Source organism: Eulemur rufifrons, chromosome 15 (genome assembly GCF_041146395.1).
Source record: "Eulemur rufifrons isolate Redbay chromosome 15, OSU_ERuf_1, whole genome shotgun sequence".
In the NCBI taxonomy this organism is placed as follows: domain Eukaryota; kingdom Metazoa; phylum Chordata; class Mammalia; order Primates; family Lemuridae; genus Eulemur; species Eulemur rufifrons.
Window position 1 is genome coordinate 19,800,340 of NC_090997.1, and position 20,210 is coordinate 19,820,549.

The window sequence follows — 20,210 nt, forward strand, 5'->3', positions numbered from 1 at the left end:
AAAGATAAGTGACCCCAAAAGTGGCAAAGGAAATTCTTTAGAGCTCCAACTCCCCTGCCCAACTCATGAATAGAAAACACATTAACACTGTGGCACAGGCACAAGCAAAACAATAATTAGGGAAGTTTGAGTTCTGGGACCACATCCACAACCTGGAATGTGAAACATCACTCTATTGTGTAAAGTCAAACTGAAGACTAAAACTCAAAGCAAGGATTAGAATTCAAAATGCCCTTGGGAAATTAGAGAAGTTAACAGAAATAAACAAAAGAACAAACGAAAAGAGTAAAGTAGTAAACTGCAAAACGAAAAAAGAAGTTATATAAATATAAGGACAGTCAGCTAGGCACAGCCATGTTAGAAACACACACACACACACACACACACACACACAGAGACACCTTGGAATACTAGTAGGTAACAGAAAGATTATAAACCAACAAGACAGCCATGTAATTTTTTTTTTTTTTTTTTTTTTTTTTGAGACAGGATGTCGCTTCCTTGCCCAGGCTAGAGTGCAGGGAAGTCATCATAGCTCACTGCAACCTGCAACTCCTGGACTCAAGGCATCCTCCTGCTTCAGCATCCTGAGTAGCTGGAGCCAGGTATTAATTTCTTTTTTATTATTATTTTTATTTTTTAGAGATGGGAGGTCTCACTATGTTGCCCAGGCTGGTCTCAAACTCCTGGCCTCAAGTGATCCTCCTACCTCAGCCTTCCAAAGTGCTGAGCCACGGCACCCAGCCAGCAGTATAATCAGTGTAATTTTAAAAACAAGTATGGGCCAGATTAAATGCAAGCATTTTATGATGCTACTCAATATGTCTAGAACTTGCTTACATAGAGAAGCTACCTAGCTTGGGGCTTCAAATTAGGAAAGAATGTACAATTTCAGAGAGGGCTCAGAAGAGAAATACCAAAATGTTTACTTGGGGAGTTCCCAATTTGGTGGGTCCCAAGAATGCATATTTCTAACGAGCTCCCAGGGGCTGCTGCTGCTGCTGCTGGGGTTCTAGGGAACACACTTTGAGAAAGGCTGCCATAGTGGGCCTGAGATGATTCAGCTTTCCAAAAGACCACTGCCTGATTCAGGTTAAAAAAGTAGAGTGGGGGAGCATCAGTTAGGTAGAAGGATGGTTGTCTCTGAGAATAGTAACTGTGGAACACTTGTACAAGGGCTGCTGCTGAGAAGTCCTTCAGTGAAAAATCTTTTTAAATGTAACAGATTCTTAATTAAAGTGGATATATGCAATCCTATCTGACACTAGGGGGATTATTAGTAGTTTGTAATAATTTCTGAGACACATATTCTTTGACCATTGTGTGACCATTATAAACTTACTTCCTAGTGGGAAAAAAACACACAACCATATGCTCAAGATGTCTTGTCCAGTTTCAAGGGGTTAACAGAATTGCCAAATCCAATCCTAGATCTTAGGTAAGGAATCTCTGGATTTTGTGCCAAGTTTATTTCCATCTTTAGACATTGTGATTAAAAGTCTTTTTAAAGGCTTTTTTTTTTAATTTTTTTTATTTTTATTTTTTTGTTTTTCAGCTCATTAAGGGGGTACAAAAGGTCAGGCTATATACATTGTCCATGCCTCCCCATCCCCCCGAGTCTGAGCTTCAGTTGTGTCCATTCCCTAGACAGTGCACATCACACTCATCATGTAGGTGTGCACCCCTCCTCTCCTCCCACCCCATCCCCTCCAGTCAGAACTTCAATCGTGTCCATTCCCCAGGCAGTGCGCATCGCACTCATCAAGTAGGTATACACCCATCCCTTCCACCCAGCCCCGATCTCTGTCCAATACCCAATTGGTGTGAATCCCAAATGTGCACTCAGCGAAACCAGTTTGCTGGTGAGTACACGTGGTGCTTGTTTTTCCATTCTTGGGGGCATCTACCCAGAAGAACAAAAGTCATTCTATAAAAAAGACACCTGCACCCAAATGTTTATAGCAGCACAATTCACAATCGCAAAGATGTGGAAACAACCCAAATGCCCATCAATTCATGAATGGATTAGCAAGATGTGGTATATGTATACCATGGAATATTACTCAGCTATTAGAAATAATGGCGATATGGCATCTCTTTGGTTCTCCTGGAGAGAGCTGGAACCCATTCTATTAAAGGCTTTTTTAATGAAAACGAAAAATAAGTCAAATTACCCATTTCTCTAGAAACGTGTTCCTTGCACAATTGATGAGTGTTTGGTGACACCTAGTGGCAACGTAAAGAGTTACAGCTTCCAACGCATTTTCCTCTTAAAAAAATCAAGGAATTTTGAGTTCTTTTCTAAAACTTAATCAAAACTTTCTAAACATAATAATTTCTATTATTCCTCCTCTAGGAGTTATCAAACTTCAAATATCACAATTTATTTTACCTTGAACCCTCATTAGTTTTTATTTTGTACTCTAGTTGAAATTAAGTTTTTTAAAATACCAAGGAGTTTTAAAAAGTATATTAATTTTTTAAGAGGAAAAAAGTCCTGATTCTTGCAACTAACATTCAGATGGTTTACCCATTTCCTCTTCCCCCTCCCAAAGTGTGGTAGAAAAAGTGTATTAATGTAAGCATTGTATATGTGAAAGATTTTTTAAAAACTGTAGCAATATTAGTTAAAGATTAGAACCTAGAAGTGTGACGTCTTGGTTTTCTGTTTCCATTTCCCAGTTCTTTCATCTAGTCATTCATCAAGCATTAATTTTGCACATACCCTGTGCCAATACTGTTCTATTACCAGGAGGTAGAACAGTGAATGAAACAATGTCTTAAACTTAAGTCTTCTATTGTATCTTAAATTTCCTATTGTGGAATCAATTTTCTTCTATAGCATTGTGTTTATATACATGAGCATAGCAGAAAACTCAATTTCTGGTATTTTAAACAAGTACTGTTTCTCCTCCTCCTCTCTTTTCTCCTTTTCCTTCTCCTCCTCTTCCTTCCTAAGACAAATCCGTGTAAACTACCATCACATAGTATTACCCATCATAGAATTATTGCCCAAGCTCAAATGAAGTGATGCTTTCATTACTTTGTAAATCCTTAGCTCTCATTCAAGCTGTGGACAAATAAGTTAGGAATATATCGTAAAACACTACCAAGAAAACAAGTGTGTAAATGGTTCTTGAGTGTACAGGTACAAGATCTATGAATATGCAAACAAGAGAATCACCTGGCTAAATCTGAGCTATTAAACATCTCAAATGGAATAAGGTCCCATAATAATAATGATAATTTCTGCCCTTTTTCCTGAAGCTCAATAGGTTATTACCACATGTTGTGAAGCTACAAGCTATACACCTTTCTCTCCAACCCCTCCTCCAGCAAAGACATGGCTTCCCGCACCACCATTTACATAACGGCTATGCAGCTCAAAGTCATGAGCATATCATGTTCTACTGAGTAAGAATTGGGTAATTACATGGATATCGTAGAACAAAAGGATAATGTGAATATTGGTTCTTTTGTCTATCAGAATTCAAGACCTGAGCACACAAAGCCAATTTTCAAGAGATGTCCAGCTTGGTAATCTCCATGCCTTTACTGGTACTTCCAATAAGCAGAGGTATATTCAGCAACCTCACCTCAGAACAAGTCAGAGCGTGTTTCCTCCATGATGCCTACAGCTGTCATTGAAACTAATGGTCAGAACCCAGAATTACTTTCTCCATCATCATATGATCGCAGTGAAGACCACAGGTGGTAAATTTTTTGATATGCGTTTAACATTGACCCATTAATATGACAAAAGTTACTATGAACTATTATAACAGGTGGCCCCAGATTCTAACTACCCTTTTAGACAAGGAGTGGAGAAATTATTTTCCCAGGAACACATAGAAATATTAGCAGTCAGTACACCATTAATTTCAAAAATAGAATTAACCAAAGAATATAATTTTCCTATTCAGGGAGCCTGTCTGGAAAGTATCCAGCCATGGTTAATACTATTTTTCATATTACATGGCTGGATACTTCTGGACAGCCCTCGTATATACTATAAAATACACATATGTGGCATCTTTACTCACCATCCAGGGGCGGCACCAAGCAGCTGAAGGCAGACACTGTAGCATTAGCCAAGACTCGGCAGGGAGCACCACACACAGCAGCTGAGATCTTCCCTGGAGAAAATCCTGCTCCAGACACATGCACGAGTCTTCCACCCAGGCAGCCTTTAAGGACAAAATTACAAGTCCATGATCACAGAGGCAGATCTCTCTTTCTTTCCTTAACTCAAAATTCAAATCTTTGCTTTCTTTCTGCCTGCCCTTCTTTTTATGCTCTCAGAATCCACACAACTGGCTTCAGGTCCCCAAAAGCCTCAGTTTCTTCTCCACTTAGGTTTTGGCCTCCGTGCAGTCTGATGGCAATCATATTCAACAGAACGTTATTTTAAAGGGATCTTTTAAATGTAACAACTTTTATATAGGAAAGTGATTCTTATGTATAGTTTTAAAACTTTTTATATAAAAGAGCATAAAATAAAAGTTACTCCAACTACCTGTCTCACTCCCCAGAGGTATCCAGGTATAGAGGTTCTTGTGACTCCTTGCAGGATTTTCTTTTTTTTTTTTTTTTTTTTTTTTTTTTTTTTTGAGACAGAGTCTCACTCTGTTGCCCAGGCTAGAGTGAGTGCCGTGGCGTCAGCCTAGCTCACAGCAACCTCAAACTCCTGAGCTCAAGGGATCCTCCTGTCTCAGCCTCCCGAGTAGCTGGGACTACAGGCATGTGCCACCATGCCCGGCTAATTTTTTCTATATATATTTTTAGCTGTCTATATAATTTCTTTCTATTTTTAGTAGAGATGGGGTCTCGCTCTTGCTCAGGCTGGTCTCGAACTCCTGAGCTCAAACAATCCGCCCACCTCGGCCTCCCAGAGTGCTAGGATTACAGGCGTGAGCCACCTCGCCCGGCCTGGATTTTCTAAGCATATACTATTAGAGTATGAAGTATCAAATGTCCAATTTCCTTAAGTACTAAGTTTGACAGTTAATATCTGTAACATTTCACTTTGACACTTCTTAGTTTATTTTTCTTGTAAAGGTACATCCTCATTCTTTCAAACTCACATTTTGACTTGTGATTATCTTTCAAATTTTTTAGAACAATTTTTGTACAACCATACATAACTCAAAAATTCATATTATTTTCAAATATGAGTTCCATCATTAATACAACAAAGACAGCTCACAATATCAACAAAGTGTTTGGAAAGGATGTGGCTAACGAACACGTATTACGTTGGTGGTTTTAAAAAGTTCCTTTCTGGTAATTTTAACCTTAAAAATGAGTCACATGAATGACCTGAGACCAAGATGGATAATGATAAACTAAAAACTGTAGTGGAAGTGAATTCATCTCAACCTACACAAAAATTAACAAGAAGGTTTGATGTTACTACTCCAACAATATCAGACCATTTAAAACAAATTGGCAAAGTAAACAAGCTGGATAGATGGGTACCGTTAACACTAAATTAAACAAACGAACAACATCAAAAGAAAAATCATCTCGAAGCTTGCCTTTCTTTGCTGTCAGCATAAAGGCAAAACATTTCTACACCGTTTTGTTAAGTGTGATGAAAAATGGATTCTTTTTGACAATGATAAGCATTCGGCACAATGACTGGATGAAAATAAAGTGCCAAAACACAGTCCAAAACCAAATATGCATATGCGGGAAAAACGGAGGAGTAAAGGTGACTTCCTGGCTCCCTGATCCCAGAGAAAGAGGTGAAGAACTCAGGTCTGCTATGCACGAGTGGATCACTCCCCTACAAGAACAGCATTGTGAAACAGCAGAGAAACAGCATCGGACACACGACACGGGGGAAAAAGGTGAATGGGAGATAAGATGGCAAACTCTGGAGAGTGAGAGATAAACAATAGAGAATGGAGCTGGGATGGCTGTGCCCACCTGGCCAGCGAGTGCAGGGGCATCTGACCCACAGGAGAACGTCCCGCTTCCCCACTGACCTTCACACCCACTCAGACAGGGACCTGCCTGAAGTCTGGGCAAAATCAAGGCAGGCGATGTTGGACTCTGTGGAAAGGAGATAAGAGCAGGAAGCATCTTGAACTCCCCGGAGCTCTGTGCTAGGACTGCACTGGGTGGGGGAGGGACTGGCCTGAGCTACCGCTGGAGGGAGTTAGGGGACAGGCACCTCGCCTCTGGCGGTCAGGGGACCAGAACAACGGAGGTGGACACTGAAAAGGGAACTCTACCCTGGAAACCGCTGCAGGCGATTAGCCCGGCTCAGGGCAGGTCAGAAAGTGCAAGACCTCCTGCCGGACAGGTGCGAGATTGCTGGAGGGCGACACACAAGAGACAAAGAGCGTCCTGTTGACTCAGCTCCATAATCCAGCATCCGCCAACTCCTGAACAGTCGCCTCCTGCACTAGCGCTCTGCGGGTGGGCGGCCACCATTTGGGGGGTCCACAACCCAGACACTGTGGTGCGTTATAGTTTGGGGCAGCACCCTTCCTCCAGCCAGGGGACTCTCGCGACAGGCTTCACCCATCCGTGACCTGTTGTCAACTAGCTGGGTCCGTTTTGATGGGCGAAGTTTGACCACTTCTCCAGTCATGGGAGGCTGACACCTGCGGGGTTCACAGGCGCTGGGGCGCTGGGCGGACTCGGGCATCACCCTCCCCCCGGTAGGCTCCACCCCTGGCGGTAGGGAGAGGCAAGAAAAGCCCCTTTCCCTGAGCGACTGGCATGAATCTGCGGAGCTCTGACGCAGATCAGTAGTTGACAACCCAGTGACTCAGCCTCTCAGACCAGCTTAGGTCACCCAGTAGGATCATAACTCTGGGGCCTGATCTCCGCATCCGGGCGGCTGCCAACAGTGGGGTTTGCAGTCAGGGAAGGAAAATCCTGGCCAGAGGCCACTGCAGGAGCACCAAGTAATCCCTCCCAAGTAATCCCTCTCATCAGGAGCAGCCTCCCAAGTGATGGAAGAACCCTGAATAACATATTAGTGGCTCCCCCTAGCGGCAGATCAAGCAACCACAGAAGCACACACATCCAGGCTGGTAGGCAGCAGCTGCGATCTGCCTTGTTCCTATCACCACTTTAAGGGGGAGTAGGATCCAAGTGACCTCGGGAGTGGCAAGATCCTTACTAAAGATTGGGGCACTAGTATTCCTCACCCCGGGACCAGAAACTAACACAGAGGCATCAGGTTACCTTGACAACTGGCTCCTCCACACAATCTACAACCAATGACAGAGAGGGTAACCCCAAAGCTCAACACAGTGCCCTCCATCTCAAGCTACTAGAGGGCAGTAGAGTTATACACACAGGTGTGATTTACCACATGGGAGCTTAAGCTGGGGAACCAAACTCACTAATCTCCACTGGCAAGAGGTGAAGACAACAGGTCAGAGGTAACCCAACTTGCCAAAATACCTCTAAGGTAATACAAGACCAGGGTACTTCCTCCCACCACTGTTAAGGAACATCTCTTGGGAGCTTGAAGTTAAGGGCACAAACCAGTCCTAGCACTCTCAGTTCTCAATTAATTACCCTGATGAGAAAGAACCAGAGAAAGAACACAGGGAATATGAAAGACCAGAGAGAAAAGCCAGTCCCAAAAGAAATCATGAGACCCTCAAAATCAGATACTAATTTAAATAAAATGATTAAACTGATAGAGGAAGAATTCTGAATATGGATTGTAAGGAAACTTAATGGAATTGAAGAGAAAATAGAAACCCAACACAAAGAAACCATGAGAACAATTCAGGAAATGAATGAAAATTCTCTAAAGAAATTGAAATACTATGGAAAAACCAAATAGAAATCTTGGAAATGAAGGAGGCATTCAAAACACAGTGGAAAACCTTAAAAATAGAATGGAGCAAGCAGAGGAGAGAATCTCAGAGCTTGAAGATAATGCCTATGTGCTAAACAAATCAGATGACGAAAAAGAACACAGAAGCAAGAGACAAGAGCAGAACATACAAGAAATGTGGGACTATGTAAAGAAACCAAATATAAGAATTATAGGCATCCCAGAGAGAGAAGAAGAAAATACACAAGGGCTGGAAAATCTATTTCTTGGAATACTAGAGGAAAATATGCCTGGCCTGGCCAGAAACCTAGATATCCAGACACAAGAAGCACACAGAACTCCTGGGAGACTCAACGTGAAGAGGCAAACACCACGGCACATAATTATTAGGCTGGCCAAAGTAAACACAAAAGAGGCAATCCTTAGAGCAGTAAGATGAAAACAACAGATAACCTACAAAGGAAAACCTATCAGACTAACTGCAGACTTCTCAAATGAAACCCTACAAGCCAGAAGGGACTGGGACCCATCCTCAATCTTCTTAAACAGCACAATGGCCAACCTAGAATTCCTTACTCGGCAAAACTGAGCTTCATCTATGAGGGAGAAATAAAGACTGTCCTAGACAAGCAATCACTGATGGAATTTGCAAAGACCAGACCTGCTCTGCAGGAAGTACTCAGACTCTGCATTACACAATGAACAGCACAATAGACATCCACCAAATTAAAAACACTTAAGAGTTAAAGCCCAGAACCCAGATTCCACAATGGCTCCAGAGGTAAAACAAAATAATAAGAACTTATGCAACAATATAAACAGAAATCTACCCCAAATATCATCCTCTCAATAAATGTGAATGGCTTGAATTGTCCTTTGCAGAGACATAGCCTAGCTGAGTGGATAAAACATTACAAGCCAAGTATCTGCTGTCTCCAGGAAATGCATCTAACCCACAAAGATGTCTTCAGACTCAAGGTCAAGGGTTGGAAAACAAACTTTCAGGCAAATGGAAACCAAAAGAGAGCGGGGATAGCAATTCTGATTTCAGACAGCATAAATTTTAAAATAGCAAAAGTAAAGAAAGACAAAAATGGCCACTATATAATGGTGAAAGGAAAAATCCAACAAGATGTAATAATTCCTAATATCTATGCACCCAACACAGGAGCATCCAGATATATAAAGCAAACCCTGTATGAACTAAATAACATAATAAACAGTAATGCCATGGTAGCAGGGGATTTCAACACCCCACTGTCTGAAATGGACAGATCCTCTGAACAAAAAATAAGCAAAGAAATAATGGACTTAACAGAGCTCTAGAACAAATTGGTCTAACAGACATCTACAGGACATTCCACCCAAATAAAGCCAAATATACATTCTTCTCATCAGCTCATGAAACTTTCTCCAAAATCAACCACATCCTAGGCCACAAATCAGACTTCAACAAATTTAAAAAAATAGAAATTGTACCATGTATCTTCTCAGACCATAGTGGGAGAGAGCACTTCCAACAGAAATGCTCACTGCTTCACAAAGTCATGGAAATTAAACAATTTATTGCTAAATGACTGCTGGGTGAAGGAAGAGATTTAGATGGAGATCAAAAAATTCTTTGAATTAAATGATAATGAGGACACAAGCTACCAAAACCTGAGGGATATAGAAAAAGCATTCCTGAGAGGAAAACTAATAGCATTAAATGCTCAAATCCAAAAGACAGAAAGCTCACAAATTAAGAAACTAATAAACAGTCTCAAGGAACTGGAAAAGGAAGAGCAAATTAATTCTAAACCTAGCAGAAGAAAGGAAATAACTAAGATTAAAGCAGAACTAAATGAAATTGAGAACAAAAGAACTATACAGAAGATCAATAAAACCAAAAGATGGTTTTTCAAAAAGATAAACAAAATCAATAGCCCTCTTTCTAGATTGACAAGAACTAGAAAGGAAAGGACTTTAATAAATTCCATCAGAAATGAAAAAGAAGAAGTCACTACAGACATCATGGAAATACAAAACATTATCTTTGAATATTATAAAAATCTATATGCCTGAAAGCTACAAAATGTGGAGGAAATGGACAAATTCTTGGAAACACACAACCTCCCTAAGCTCAATCAGGAGGAAATAGAATTCCTGAACAAACCAATATCAAGTGCAGAAATTGGAGCAGCAATAAAAAATCTTCCAAAAAAAAAAAGTCCCAGACCAGATGAGTTCACTCCCAAATTTTACCAAACATACAAAGAAGAACTCATACTATACTGCAGAAATTATTCCAAAACATTGAGAACGATGGTATCCTACCCAACTCATTCTACGAAGCCAATATCACCTTGATACCAAAGCCAGGAAAGGATGTAGCAAAAAAAGAAAACTATAGACCAATATCCCTCATGAATATAGATGCAAAAATTCTCAATAAAATTTTAGCAAACCAAATCCAACAGCACATCAAAAGAATAATTCACCACGACCAGGTGGGCTTTATCCCAGGGATGCAAGGCTGGTTCAACATACGCAAATCTACAAATGTAATTCACCACATAAGTAAAACCAAGAACAAAGACCATATGATTCTCTCAATAGACACAGAAAAAGCATTTGATAAAATCCAGCACACTTTTATGATAAAAACCCTCAACAAATTAGACATAGATGGGACATTCCTTAAAATTATTAAGGCCATATATGACAAACCAACAGCCAATATCATATTGAATGGGGAAAAATTGAAAGCATTCCCACTTAGAACTGGAACCAGACAAGGCTGCCTGCTATCCCCACTTCTATTCAACATAGTGCTGGAAGTCCTTGCCAGAGCAATCAGACAAGAGAAGGGAATTAAGAGTGTCCAAATGGGGGCAGAAAAGGTCAAACTCTCACTCTTTGCCAATGATATGCTATTATACCTAGAAAATCCCAAGGATTCAGCCAAGAGACTCCTGGAAGTGATAAATGAATTCAGTAAAGTCTCAGGATACAAAATTAATGCACACAAATCAGTGGCATTCATATACAACAATAACAGTCAAGCCAAAAATCAAATCAAAGACAACAACACCTTTCACAATAGCATCAAAGAAATTTAAATATTTAGGAATATATTTAACGAAGGAGGTGAGAGATAAGGAGAACTATGAATCACTGAGAAAAGAAATTATAGATGATGTGCACAGATGGAAATCCCTACCATGCTCATGGATTGGTAGAATAAATATTGTTAAAATGTCCATTCTACCTAAAGTGACCTACAGAATTAATGTAATCCCTATCAAAATTCCACCATCATTCTTTACAGGTTTAGAAAAAATAATTCTACTCTTCGTCTGGAACCAGAAAAGACCTCATATAGCCAAAGCACTCTTAAAAAAAAAGAAAAAATTGGGAGGCATCAGTCTGCCAAACTTCAATCTTTACTACAAGGCTATAGTAAACAAAACAGCATGATACTGGCACAAGAACAGAGATATAGACCTTTGGAATAGTACGGAGATCCCAGATATAAAACCATCCTCATATTGTCATCTAATCCTCAGCAAAGCAGACAAAAGTATACATTGGGGGAAAGAATCTCTGTTTAATAAGTGGTGCTGGGAAAACTGGATTTCCACATGCAGAAGATTAAAACTGGATTCCCACCTCTCACAAAAATCAACTCACGTTGGATAACAGACTTAAACCTAAGGCATGAAACCTGAAGAATTCTGAAAGAAAATGTGGGGAGACTCTTTTAGACATCAGCCTAGGGAAAGAATTTATGAAGAAGATCCCCAAAGCAATAACAGCAGCAACAAAAATAAACAAATGAGACCTGATCAAATTAAAAAGCTTCTGTACAGCCAAGAAAACTCTCCTTAGAGCAAATAGACAACCTACAGAATGGTAGAAAATATTTGCCTTCTACACATCCGATAAAGGGCTGAGATAACAAGAAACTACATAGAACTTAAGAAAATCAACAAGAAAAAAATCAAACAACCCCATCAATAAATGGGCAAAGGACATGAACAGAAACTTTTTAAAAGAAGATAGAATAACAGCCAGCAAACATATAAAAAAGTTCTCAACATCTCTAATGATTAGGGAAATGCAAATCGAAATTACAGTGAGATATCACCTAAATCCAATGAGAATGGCGTCTTTCAAAAAGTCCCAAAATAACAAATGCTGGCGTCGATGTGGAGAGATTGGAACACTCTTACACTGTTGGTGGGACTACAAATTAGTACAACCCCTGTGGAAAGTAATTTGGAAATACCTCAAAGAGCTAAAAATAGAAATACCATTTAATCCAGCAATCCCACTACTAGGCATCTATCCAAAGGAAAAAAAGACATTCTATAATAGAGACATCTGCACTCGAATATTTATAGCAGCACAATTTACAATTGCAAAGATGTGGAAACAACCCAAATGCCCACCAGTACATCAGTGGATTAATAAATTATGGTATATGTATACCATGGAATACCACTCAACTACAAAAAACAATAGTGATCTAGCACCTCTGATATTATCCTGGATAGAGATTGAACTCATCCTTCGAAGTGAGGTATCACAAGGATGGAAAAACAGGCAACACATGTACTCACCATCAAACAGGTAGTAACTGATCAACACTAAGGTGCTCACACGGTAGTAATACTCACTGGGCGCCAGTCAGGTGGGGGGGTGGAGAGGTGGGGGGTAGAGCGAGTAGGGGCAGTAAATTCACAGCTAATGGAGACGGGGCACACTGTATGGGGCAAAGACATGCTTGTAGCCCTGGCTTGAGCGAGGCAAATGCATTTCATGTAACCAAAATATTTGTACCCCCATAATATCCAGAATTAAAAAAATAATTTAAAGAATTTTTTAAATTAAGAAAAATACAAATATGCATCAAAAAATGCTAATGGTGTCTGTTTGGTGGTCCAGTGCTAGTATTATCTACTATGGCTTCATGAAACCTAGTCAGTCAACTACACCGGATGTCTACTACACACAATTGGACGAAATGATGAGTATGCTTGTGAATAAGCAGCCAACACTGGTCAATAGAGACAGGCCAATCTTCTTACAAGACAATGCTCAACCACATGTCACACAAACAGCACTGCTCAAACTACAGAGGCTGGCCTTGGAAACTCTCTGTCATGTACCGTATTTACCAGACTTTGCACCAACTTACTACCACTTCTTCAAGGCTTTGGACCACTTCCTGCAAGGAAAAATATTCAATTCTCAACAAGCTGTGAAAAACACCTTTTGTGATTTCATTGCCACTTGCTCTCCAGGCTTCTTTGCTGCTGGCATAAACAAGCTACCGTTGAGATGGCAAAACTGTGCTGATAGTTGAGACATATACTTTGATTAATTGTACTGCTTCTTGTTTAAGATATAATAAACTACACTTTTGATTCAAAATCAGACATTTCATATTTAATGATCTAATTTTTTTTATTCAAAGGGATCATTCTATACATATTATTCTGCAACTTGTTTTTTTTTTTTTAACTTAAAAGTATGGCATACATATATTTCAAAACCTATATAGATCCAGCTCATTTTAATAGCTACTTAGAATTCCATTATCTAATCATACTACAATTTATTTAACAATTTTCCTATTGACTGATACTTCCATTATTTCTCCTCTTTTGCTATTATTAATAGTGCTGCAATAGCTGTACATATTTGGGGGACCCTTATATGAGTAAAACTAGCCCACATCTCTAGTTTACACTGAGATACAGGGTTCCAACCTCTACCACCTTCATACCCTGTCTAGGTGGTACTTACCGAGCCACCTGACAAACTCAAGAATAATGCTTTTTGTTTAAGGTGCCCTTGCTCTTCCACCATAAAAATCATGGAATCTTAGGGAGTAGGAAGTGGAATTTAGGGATCATCCAGCCCAAACTCCTTTATCAAATAAGGAAGCTGAGGCTTAGAAAAGTCCAGCCTAAGTTAGTGATAGACTCTAGACACTAATCCCAGTCCTCAAATCGTTCCACCCAGATGAGGCCAACCTTGTTCTAAGCCATGGCTTGGTAATACTTCACCAGTCCAAGATTCTGTTTCCATAATTTCTCCTACACTCTCTAAATCACAATCAAATTTGACCGATTTCAAGTGCGGTAAGTCTTTAGGTGAACGGAAACCAAAACCATCATTGGAAGGAAAGGCAAGGCAAATTTGAGTATATCTAAAAGGAGAAAAAAGTTTGACCAATGCAATTGTACAAAGCAATCGGCTTATTATTAGTGGAATATGAGTTCACCTGTGAAATAATACAAAATGATAAAAATTAATCATATTTAATAAGTTTTAAGTAATGCAAATTGGCATCTAGTACTAAAAAATAGGTGAAGGCATTTATGTTCTTAAATGATCAAATTATGAACTCTTACAAATTGTATTATTTAATTTCAAACACAAATCGGGTTAATATATCAAATTAAAATACAATCAAATACTCAGAGAATATGCACAATTTCCTTCATAAAAACCAAAGCCTCATAAACAGAGCATGACAAAGACTAGGCTCAGGAAGAAACCAGGAGTGTAAGAGGCCAGCCAGGCTTCTCTTTCCTTCCTTCATGCAGATGGATGTTGATTTCCTCCCTCCTAGAAGAGAGAATAGCTACTAATTCACTTACATGAAGAAAGTGCCCTGCCTTATTTGCTCCACTCACCAAAGTTCTCGGTCACTGTCGTAATCCTGACTCTGGATGTGAACACCAGGACAGACGACGCCCACCCTCTGACGCGGTCGTAACCTCTGACGTGGTACTCCCCAGCAGGGAGGGAAGGGACCACGCACTGGAGAACGGTTTGGTTAGCAGAGACACCCACACAGAGTGACATCCCGATAAATATGTCAATGTTTTCAGCTCCTGAGATCTGGGCCATTGCAAAGGTTAAGACGTCATCACTCTGAGAAAGAGAGAGCACTTCTGGGGTGAAGGCACGGCTGTAACCAATGACTCCCATGTGGAACAAAAGTCCATCTACCTCAATTTCCAGGGCGACAGAGCCATCCCCTGCAGGAACAACACATTGGATGAGCTCGGCACTGATGCTCACCGTCAGGCAGGCCTGCTGGCCAATGTAGACTGACGTGGTGTTCTGTCCTCTCAGGGCTGTGCCCTCTATGGCCAAGAGGCTTCCACCGTGTATGCTGAAATTCTTAGGAAAATAATGAAATACTTGAGGCATAATGTAGAAGTACCTAGAACTGTTACCAGAACAAGCATACCCATTTCTTGGATGAGAAACTGATAGGTAGTGGAGTCCTGGAATCAAGTCACTTATCTGGCATGCCACGTAGCTTGCATTAAAGAAAGTCACATTGCAAGGAAATTGATCATCCACAAACACCATCAGCCCATCAGCCGTGGTGCCTAACCTCTGACCTCTAATCAGCACAGTTGTCAGAGACCCACTGATGTTTGTGGTCACAGTGTCCACGACAGGAGTTGTCTCTTCCTGCATGAAGAGAGTGCAATTCCCCTGACACTCGCTGGTTAGCCCATTGACAAGGACTGTGACATTCAGGGTGAAGGAAGCTCCAGGCAAGGGGTCACCCACAGGGTGAACCTGGCAGAGAACGGTGTCATCTCCCAAACGCAAAATCACACAAGTAAAAGGACCTGAAAGGTCAACCTGGACTGACCTCCTTCTAGAGTTGAGAGCCAGCCCCCTCACGGTGAGTACCGTCCCCCCACACACAGAGCCATGTGCTGGGAAGATGGCCAGTATCCGAGGTGTCAGCACAAATTGCTGGGGCACCGCAGACGTATTAGCAAATCCCACCTGCTTCTGACGTACTTGGAGGGGATGGATGCCTGCCTCCACCCTGTGAAGAGGAAAGGAGCACCCACACAGGCTCACGTTGCTCTGGAAAGACTGTGTCTCGAGATCACAGGTCAAGCTCCCCAGAAGGACGACTGAGTTGGAAAGGTTACTTCCTTCCACATAGAGCGTCAGGCTGCTATTTGTGATTTCTCCTTGAATGGCAGTGACCACTGGTGTTGCTGCCGCTTCATACGTGAAGGTGAAACCCTTCCCCACCAAGACTGGTGAAGTTCCATGGGGGAAGGACACGTTGCCAGCCCAGACCTCCACAGGGGCTGGGACAGTGGGAGCATCTTCATCAGGTAGCTGGGGGGCCGGAGAGGTCTCGCACCAGATGCTCACCTCTGTGAAGTTCACAATGTCACAGGTCTGATTGCCCACAAGCACCCAGACAGAAGCGGGGACCCTGCCAAAGCCTATTCCTGAGATGCTGAGGATGGTTCCACCTAAAGTGTGAATACGGAAACAAAATTTAACAGCTGATATTTGCAACTAGGAGCTCACAGCACCTGTGTACTAAGTCCCAGTGCAATTACATGGCAGGTGGGGTACATGTTAGTGAAACCTCAATTATTTTACCTCGCCCCCACCAATGCTAACCTTGTGATCATTTGGACAGGAATCAAATGAGGTAAAATTCTACATTACAGTAAAATAATACAAATTGTTACATAGGAGGATGTTTATAATATTTAAGACAAACTTTTCAAGTACCTTTGTATATCCTGGAAACCACAATATTTTAATCAACTTATACACTAACAAAAAATCAAATTCCTTAGTTTTCTTGTCATCTGCTATATTATGTAACCTATTGTTTTATGTGTTATGTAGAGTATACGTATGTTGTTCTATATACATTCAATATATACACTAATGAAAAATCAAATTTGGTTAAGTCCTCTATCTTCTATATTATTCAATATTCCATATATTATATATTCTAATATATCTTATGTATTCTATAATATATTCTACATTCTGTATTATATATATGAAACATGTCAAAAGCCATTGAATCATGCTGGTGAATTTGCTGCTATATTCACATACTTTGTCTTACTCTACAGCTGAGAGAAAAATCAAAGATCAAACCCCATCTTCAGAACAGGGTTGGAGCAACATGACCCATATCACAATCAAATCTGTGGTATAGACAAGCAACTTTAAAAAGGGTTTTACTATACTCAAAGAGAATAATGTGCTACTTTATACACTATCACAATGATTATTCACATGCCAATATGTAACTTTCAATTCTTTCTGAAAATGAATAGTTTTGGGGACTGCTCTATTTGTCTTGTCCTCACATCTCCCATATTGGCATTTCCATTTCCATTTCTGAGTCCTTCACCCAGTATCCCTAGAGAAGACACTACAGACTCATTCCTCCTCTCCTTGCACATGCGTGTCTAAATGGCTAGCGCAGGAAACTCTTCCCTTATTTTCCTGATATCTACTCTGGAGTGCCACCTATTAGATGTTTTACCCTCTTTTCATTAGAAAAAGAAAAATAGGCAAATCTCCTTTTCGTAAAATTCTTTAATTTCCTGAGCAAAGGAATCACTGAGTTTTCACACCCTTTAAAATACACCACTCAGTTCCTGGAGCCTGAGAAAAGCTCTTTCCTGCTGTCCCTGTTTCTGGCCTTGCCGGCTAATTAATCCAAGAAAAAAAATCTGAATATCCAATGAACAGATTTGCTGGATAATTGATAACAGTCACATCAGAGCCACTCACCCAGAAGGGACCCACAGCAAGGCTCAATGCTGAAAACTTCTGTGATGTACTGGATGTGGAGATCAACCCTACAGAAGATAAGGGGGTCGTTAGGAAATAACTGAGAGAGTTAGAAAGAGAGAAAAGAAAGAGCAAAACAGAACAGGTGTAATTATTTGGGGGGAGAAGAGTCTGTACGGTCTCTAAGATTTATTCAAATATTATCATTCTCCCGTCTTTATCTCCTAACTTCAGAAGAAAAAAAAAAAGAAAAGACCTAACTCAAAACTAGAATTCCCCAGCTGAATCGCTAGACCATCAAACAAACCTAAAATTAATGGCAAGTGGCCACCTCACCCTTGGGAGCGAATGCTGACTCCATTGACAGAGACGGAAATTCCATGGAGGCCGGCGGGCAGCGCGGGCAGCGCCACCTCCAGGCCCCACGTCGTCTGCGCACGAATCGGAGCGCAGGTACCCTGGATGTGGACTTCCGCCGCCAGCTCGGTATAGTTCACCAGCGACGTCGTTCCAATGAGCAGGGTCTCACCTCCTGTGTTGAGAGGAGTCCATTAGCCTCTGGAATGTGGGTTTGTGGGCTCAACCACCTATTCGATTCTAAAACTGTGTTTGGGGATTAAATACATGGTCAGCCCTATGCATAATACTCTTGAGTTTTAATACCAACCTATATTTCTCATGAAACGTCTAACTCTTTTTCACAGAGCTACAGCCTATAACCTCAAAGGCATTAAAAGCAAAACTGGCAGGACAATTATACTCTAGAGGCACAAACTTATTTCTATGCAAAGGCAAATCAAGAAGCAGTTTGGAGAGCTAATGGTCATCTTCATAACCAGCAAAGAGCAACACATCTCCTTTTTTTAAACCTCCACTTTTGCACTGATAAAAGTCTAAACTTCTATCTTCAGCGTGCACTGAACATTATTATAATGCCATGGGTGCATAAAGTAGTTCATAGTTTCAGAGCACTTTTCTATATGTTATGCCATTTGGTCTTCACATTATCCTGATGGGCAGTCAGTGTGATTGGCATTTTGCATTTGAGAAAACTAAGGCTGAACACCCAAGACCTCATAGCTAATTAATGAAAAAGTCAAGGCATTAGTCTCCTGCCTTATATTTTAATACATTTTAGCTTAATTAGCAACTCCATTAAAATACTGTGTACTCTATTAACACTTTAATTTGGTTCCTTTTCATTCAAATATTTACTGAGTACCATGAGGAGGATGCCACAAGGGGCACGAAAATAAGTTAAATACAGACCCTGTTCTCAAAGAGAACTCAAAGGTAATAAAATAGGTGACCAAACAGCTTCAGTAGAAGACATGCTGTAAGAGAGGTGAAAATTAAGCACTGAGATTGTTCAGATCAGAGCAACATACACTGGGATTGTTCAGATCAGAGCAACATTATGAACATCAGGAAAGGCCTTGTGGGCAAAACAGTACTTGAAATGCAGTTTAAAAGATAAATTCCAAGAGAAAGTGATACACAAGAGGAGACTTATAATTTAATTCCAAAATTTTCATGGTTTTATGCAAATTTTTATAGCACTTTCTTACTCTTCATCATCCAGTGGCTTAGAGAGAAAAAAAAGAGAATGAGGTGACTTTCTGGAAGACAAAGTTCACGTGGATACAGGTATGAACTCCATGGGGGAGAGCCAGGTTGATGGTCCTGTGGTTGAAGACCAAGAAAGCCAGTCCTGAGGGGTCTCTGCTTAACTCAGTGGACAGTGGAGACCTCCAAAGGCTTCTAAGCGAGAAAAGGACATGATTGAAGCTATTCTTCCAGTCTATAAGATAAACCAAACAGGAAGGAGAGGAGAAATTCAGTCTGCAGACAACTAGAGGCTTACTGAGAGCCAGAGATCAAGTGTGCAACAGCAGCACTAGAAATGAACGTGCTTCCCTTCCCTACGCATCAGTGTGCCCACAGAGACTCAACTCGGGGTAAAGCACCTCTAGCTCCTATAGCCTCTAGCATTTGAGAACTACTGCAGAGCCGGCATCTACGGGATGCCACAGCCAATCAGATGAGGGAGAAAGAGGTGGCTTGAAAGAGAAAAGTCCGAGAAGAGGGATGTGGCATGGTGGCGAGACTGTGAATCTGCATTCACATCCTTGGCCTGCCCTTTAACTACCTCTGTGACTTTGGGTGACTTACTTTGGGCTCCCAAAGCCTTGGATTTTTTTCATCAGTAAGATGGTCATAAAGCCTATCTCATGTGGTTTGTTGTAGGAGTTAAGTTAGATATCTTGGGAAAGCATCTGGCATGGTACAGGACACAAAAATGCCTCATTTAATTTTATATTCTTCCTCATTCTGCATGCCCTTTGCTTCTTCATGTCCTCCCAACCTCTACTGGAAATCTGAAGCGTCAATGTAGTGGGTTCAAGGGATTTCAGGGCTGAGCAAGGAAAAAGACACGACCACAAGGTGGCAGCAGCACAAAAGGAGCTTTATTCAAGGGCTGTTTTCACAGATGCACAGAGAAAGAGGACGTCTCACAGGGACACCTTCCAGAGGCAACAGTACAAGGCCACCACCCAGAAGGGAAGAAAGGCAAGGAAACTCTGGGGGGAGGGCGATCAGAGAGGGGGCTTCCGTATGGGTAGTCTTTGGCTCAGAGAGCTCTAAAGGCATAAACAGTTTTGGGTCTCTTATAGCCCCAGGGTTTATCTTACCTATAGCTGGCTGATGTTGTGTGCAGTTTTATGGAGTATGCAAAGCAAGCAGGCTCTAAATGGCTAAAAACAGGCTCGTTTTGACTATACTTAAAACAATTGAATGTATGAAAAAT

General features: G+C 40.9%; 1 protein-coding gene across 1 annotated transcript in view; it reads right to left on the reverse strand.

Moving 5' to 3' along the window:
- The window catches only part of PKHD1 (PKHD1 ciliary IPT domain containing fibrocystin/polyductin), a 412,333-nt gene that overhangs the window by 330,778 nt on the left and 61,345 nt on the right, over positions 1 to 20,210 (reverse strand). Inside the window, exons 30-33 of the mRNA XM_069487338.1 lie at positions 17,738 to 17,933; positions 17,402 to 17,469; positions 14,500 to 16,107; positions 4,044 to 4,187 (exon numbers count right to left, since the gene is read on the reverse strand). Coding sequence (XP_069343439.1) covers positions 4,044 to 4,187; positions 14,500 to 16,107; positions 17,402 to 17,469; positions 17,738 to 17,933 — 2,016 coding nt within the window. The remainder of the gene's footprint in view (positions 1 to 4,043; positions 4,188 to 14,499; positions 16,108 to 17,401; positions 17,470 to 17,737; positions 17,934 to 20,210) is intronic.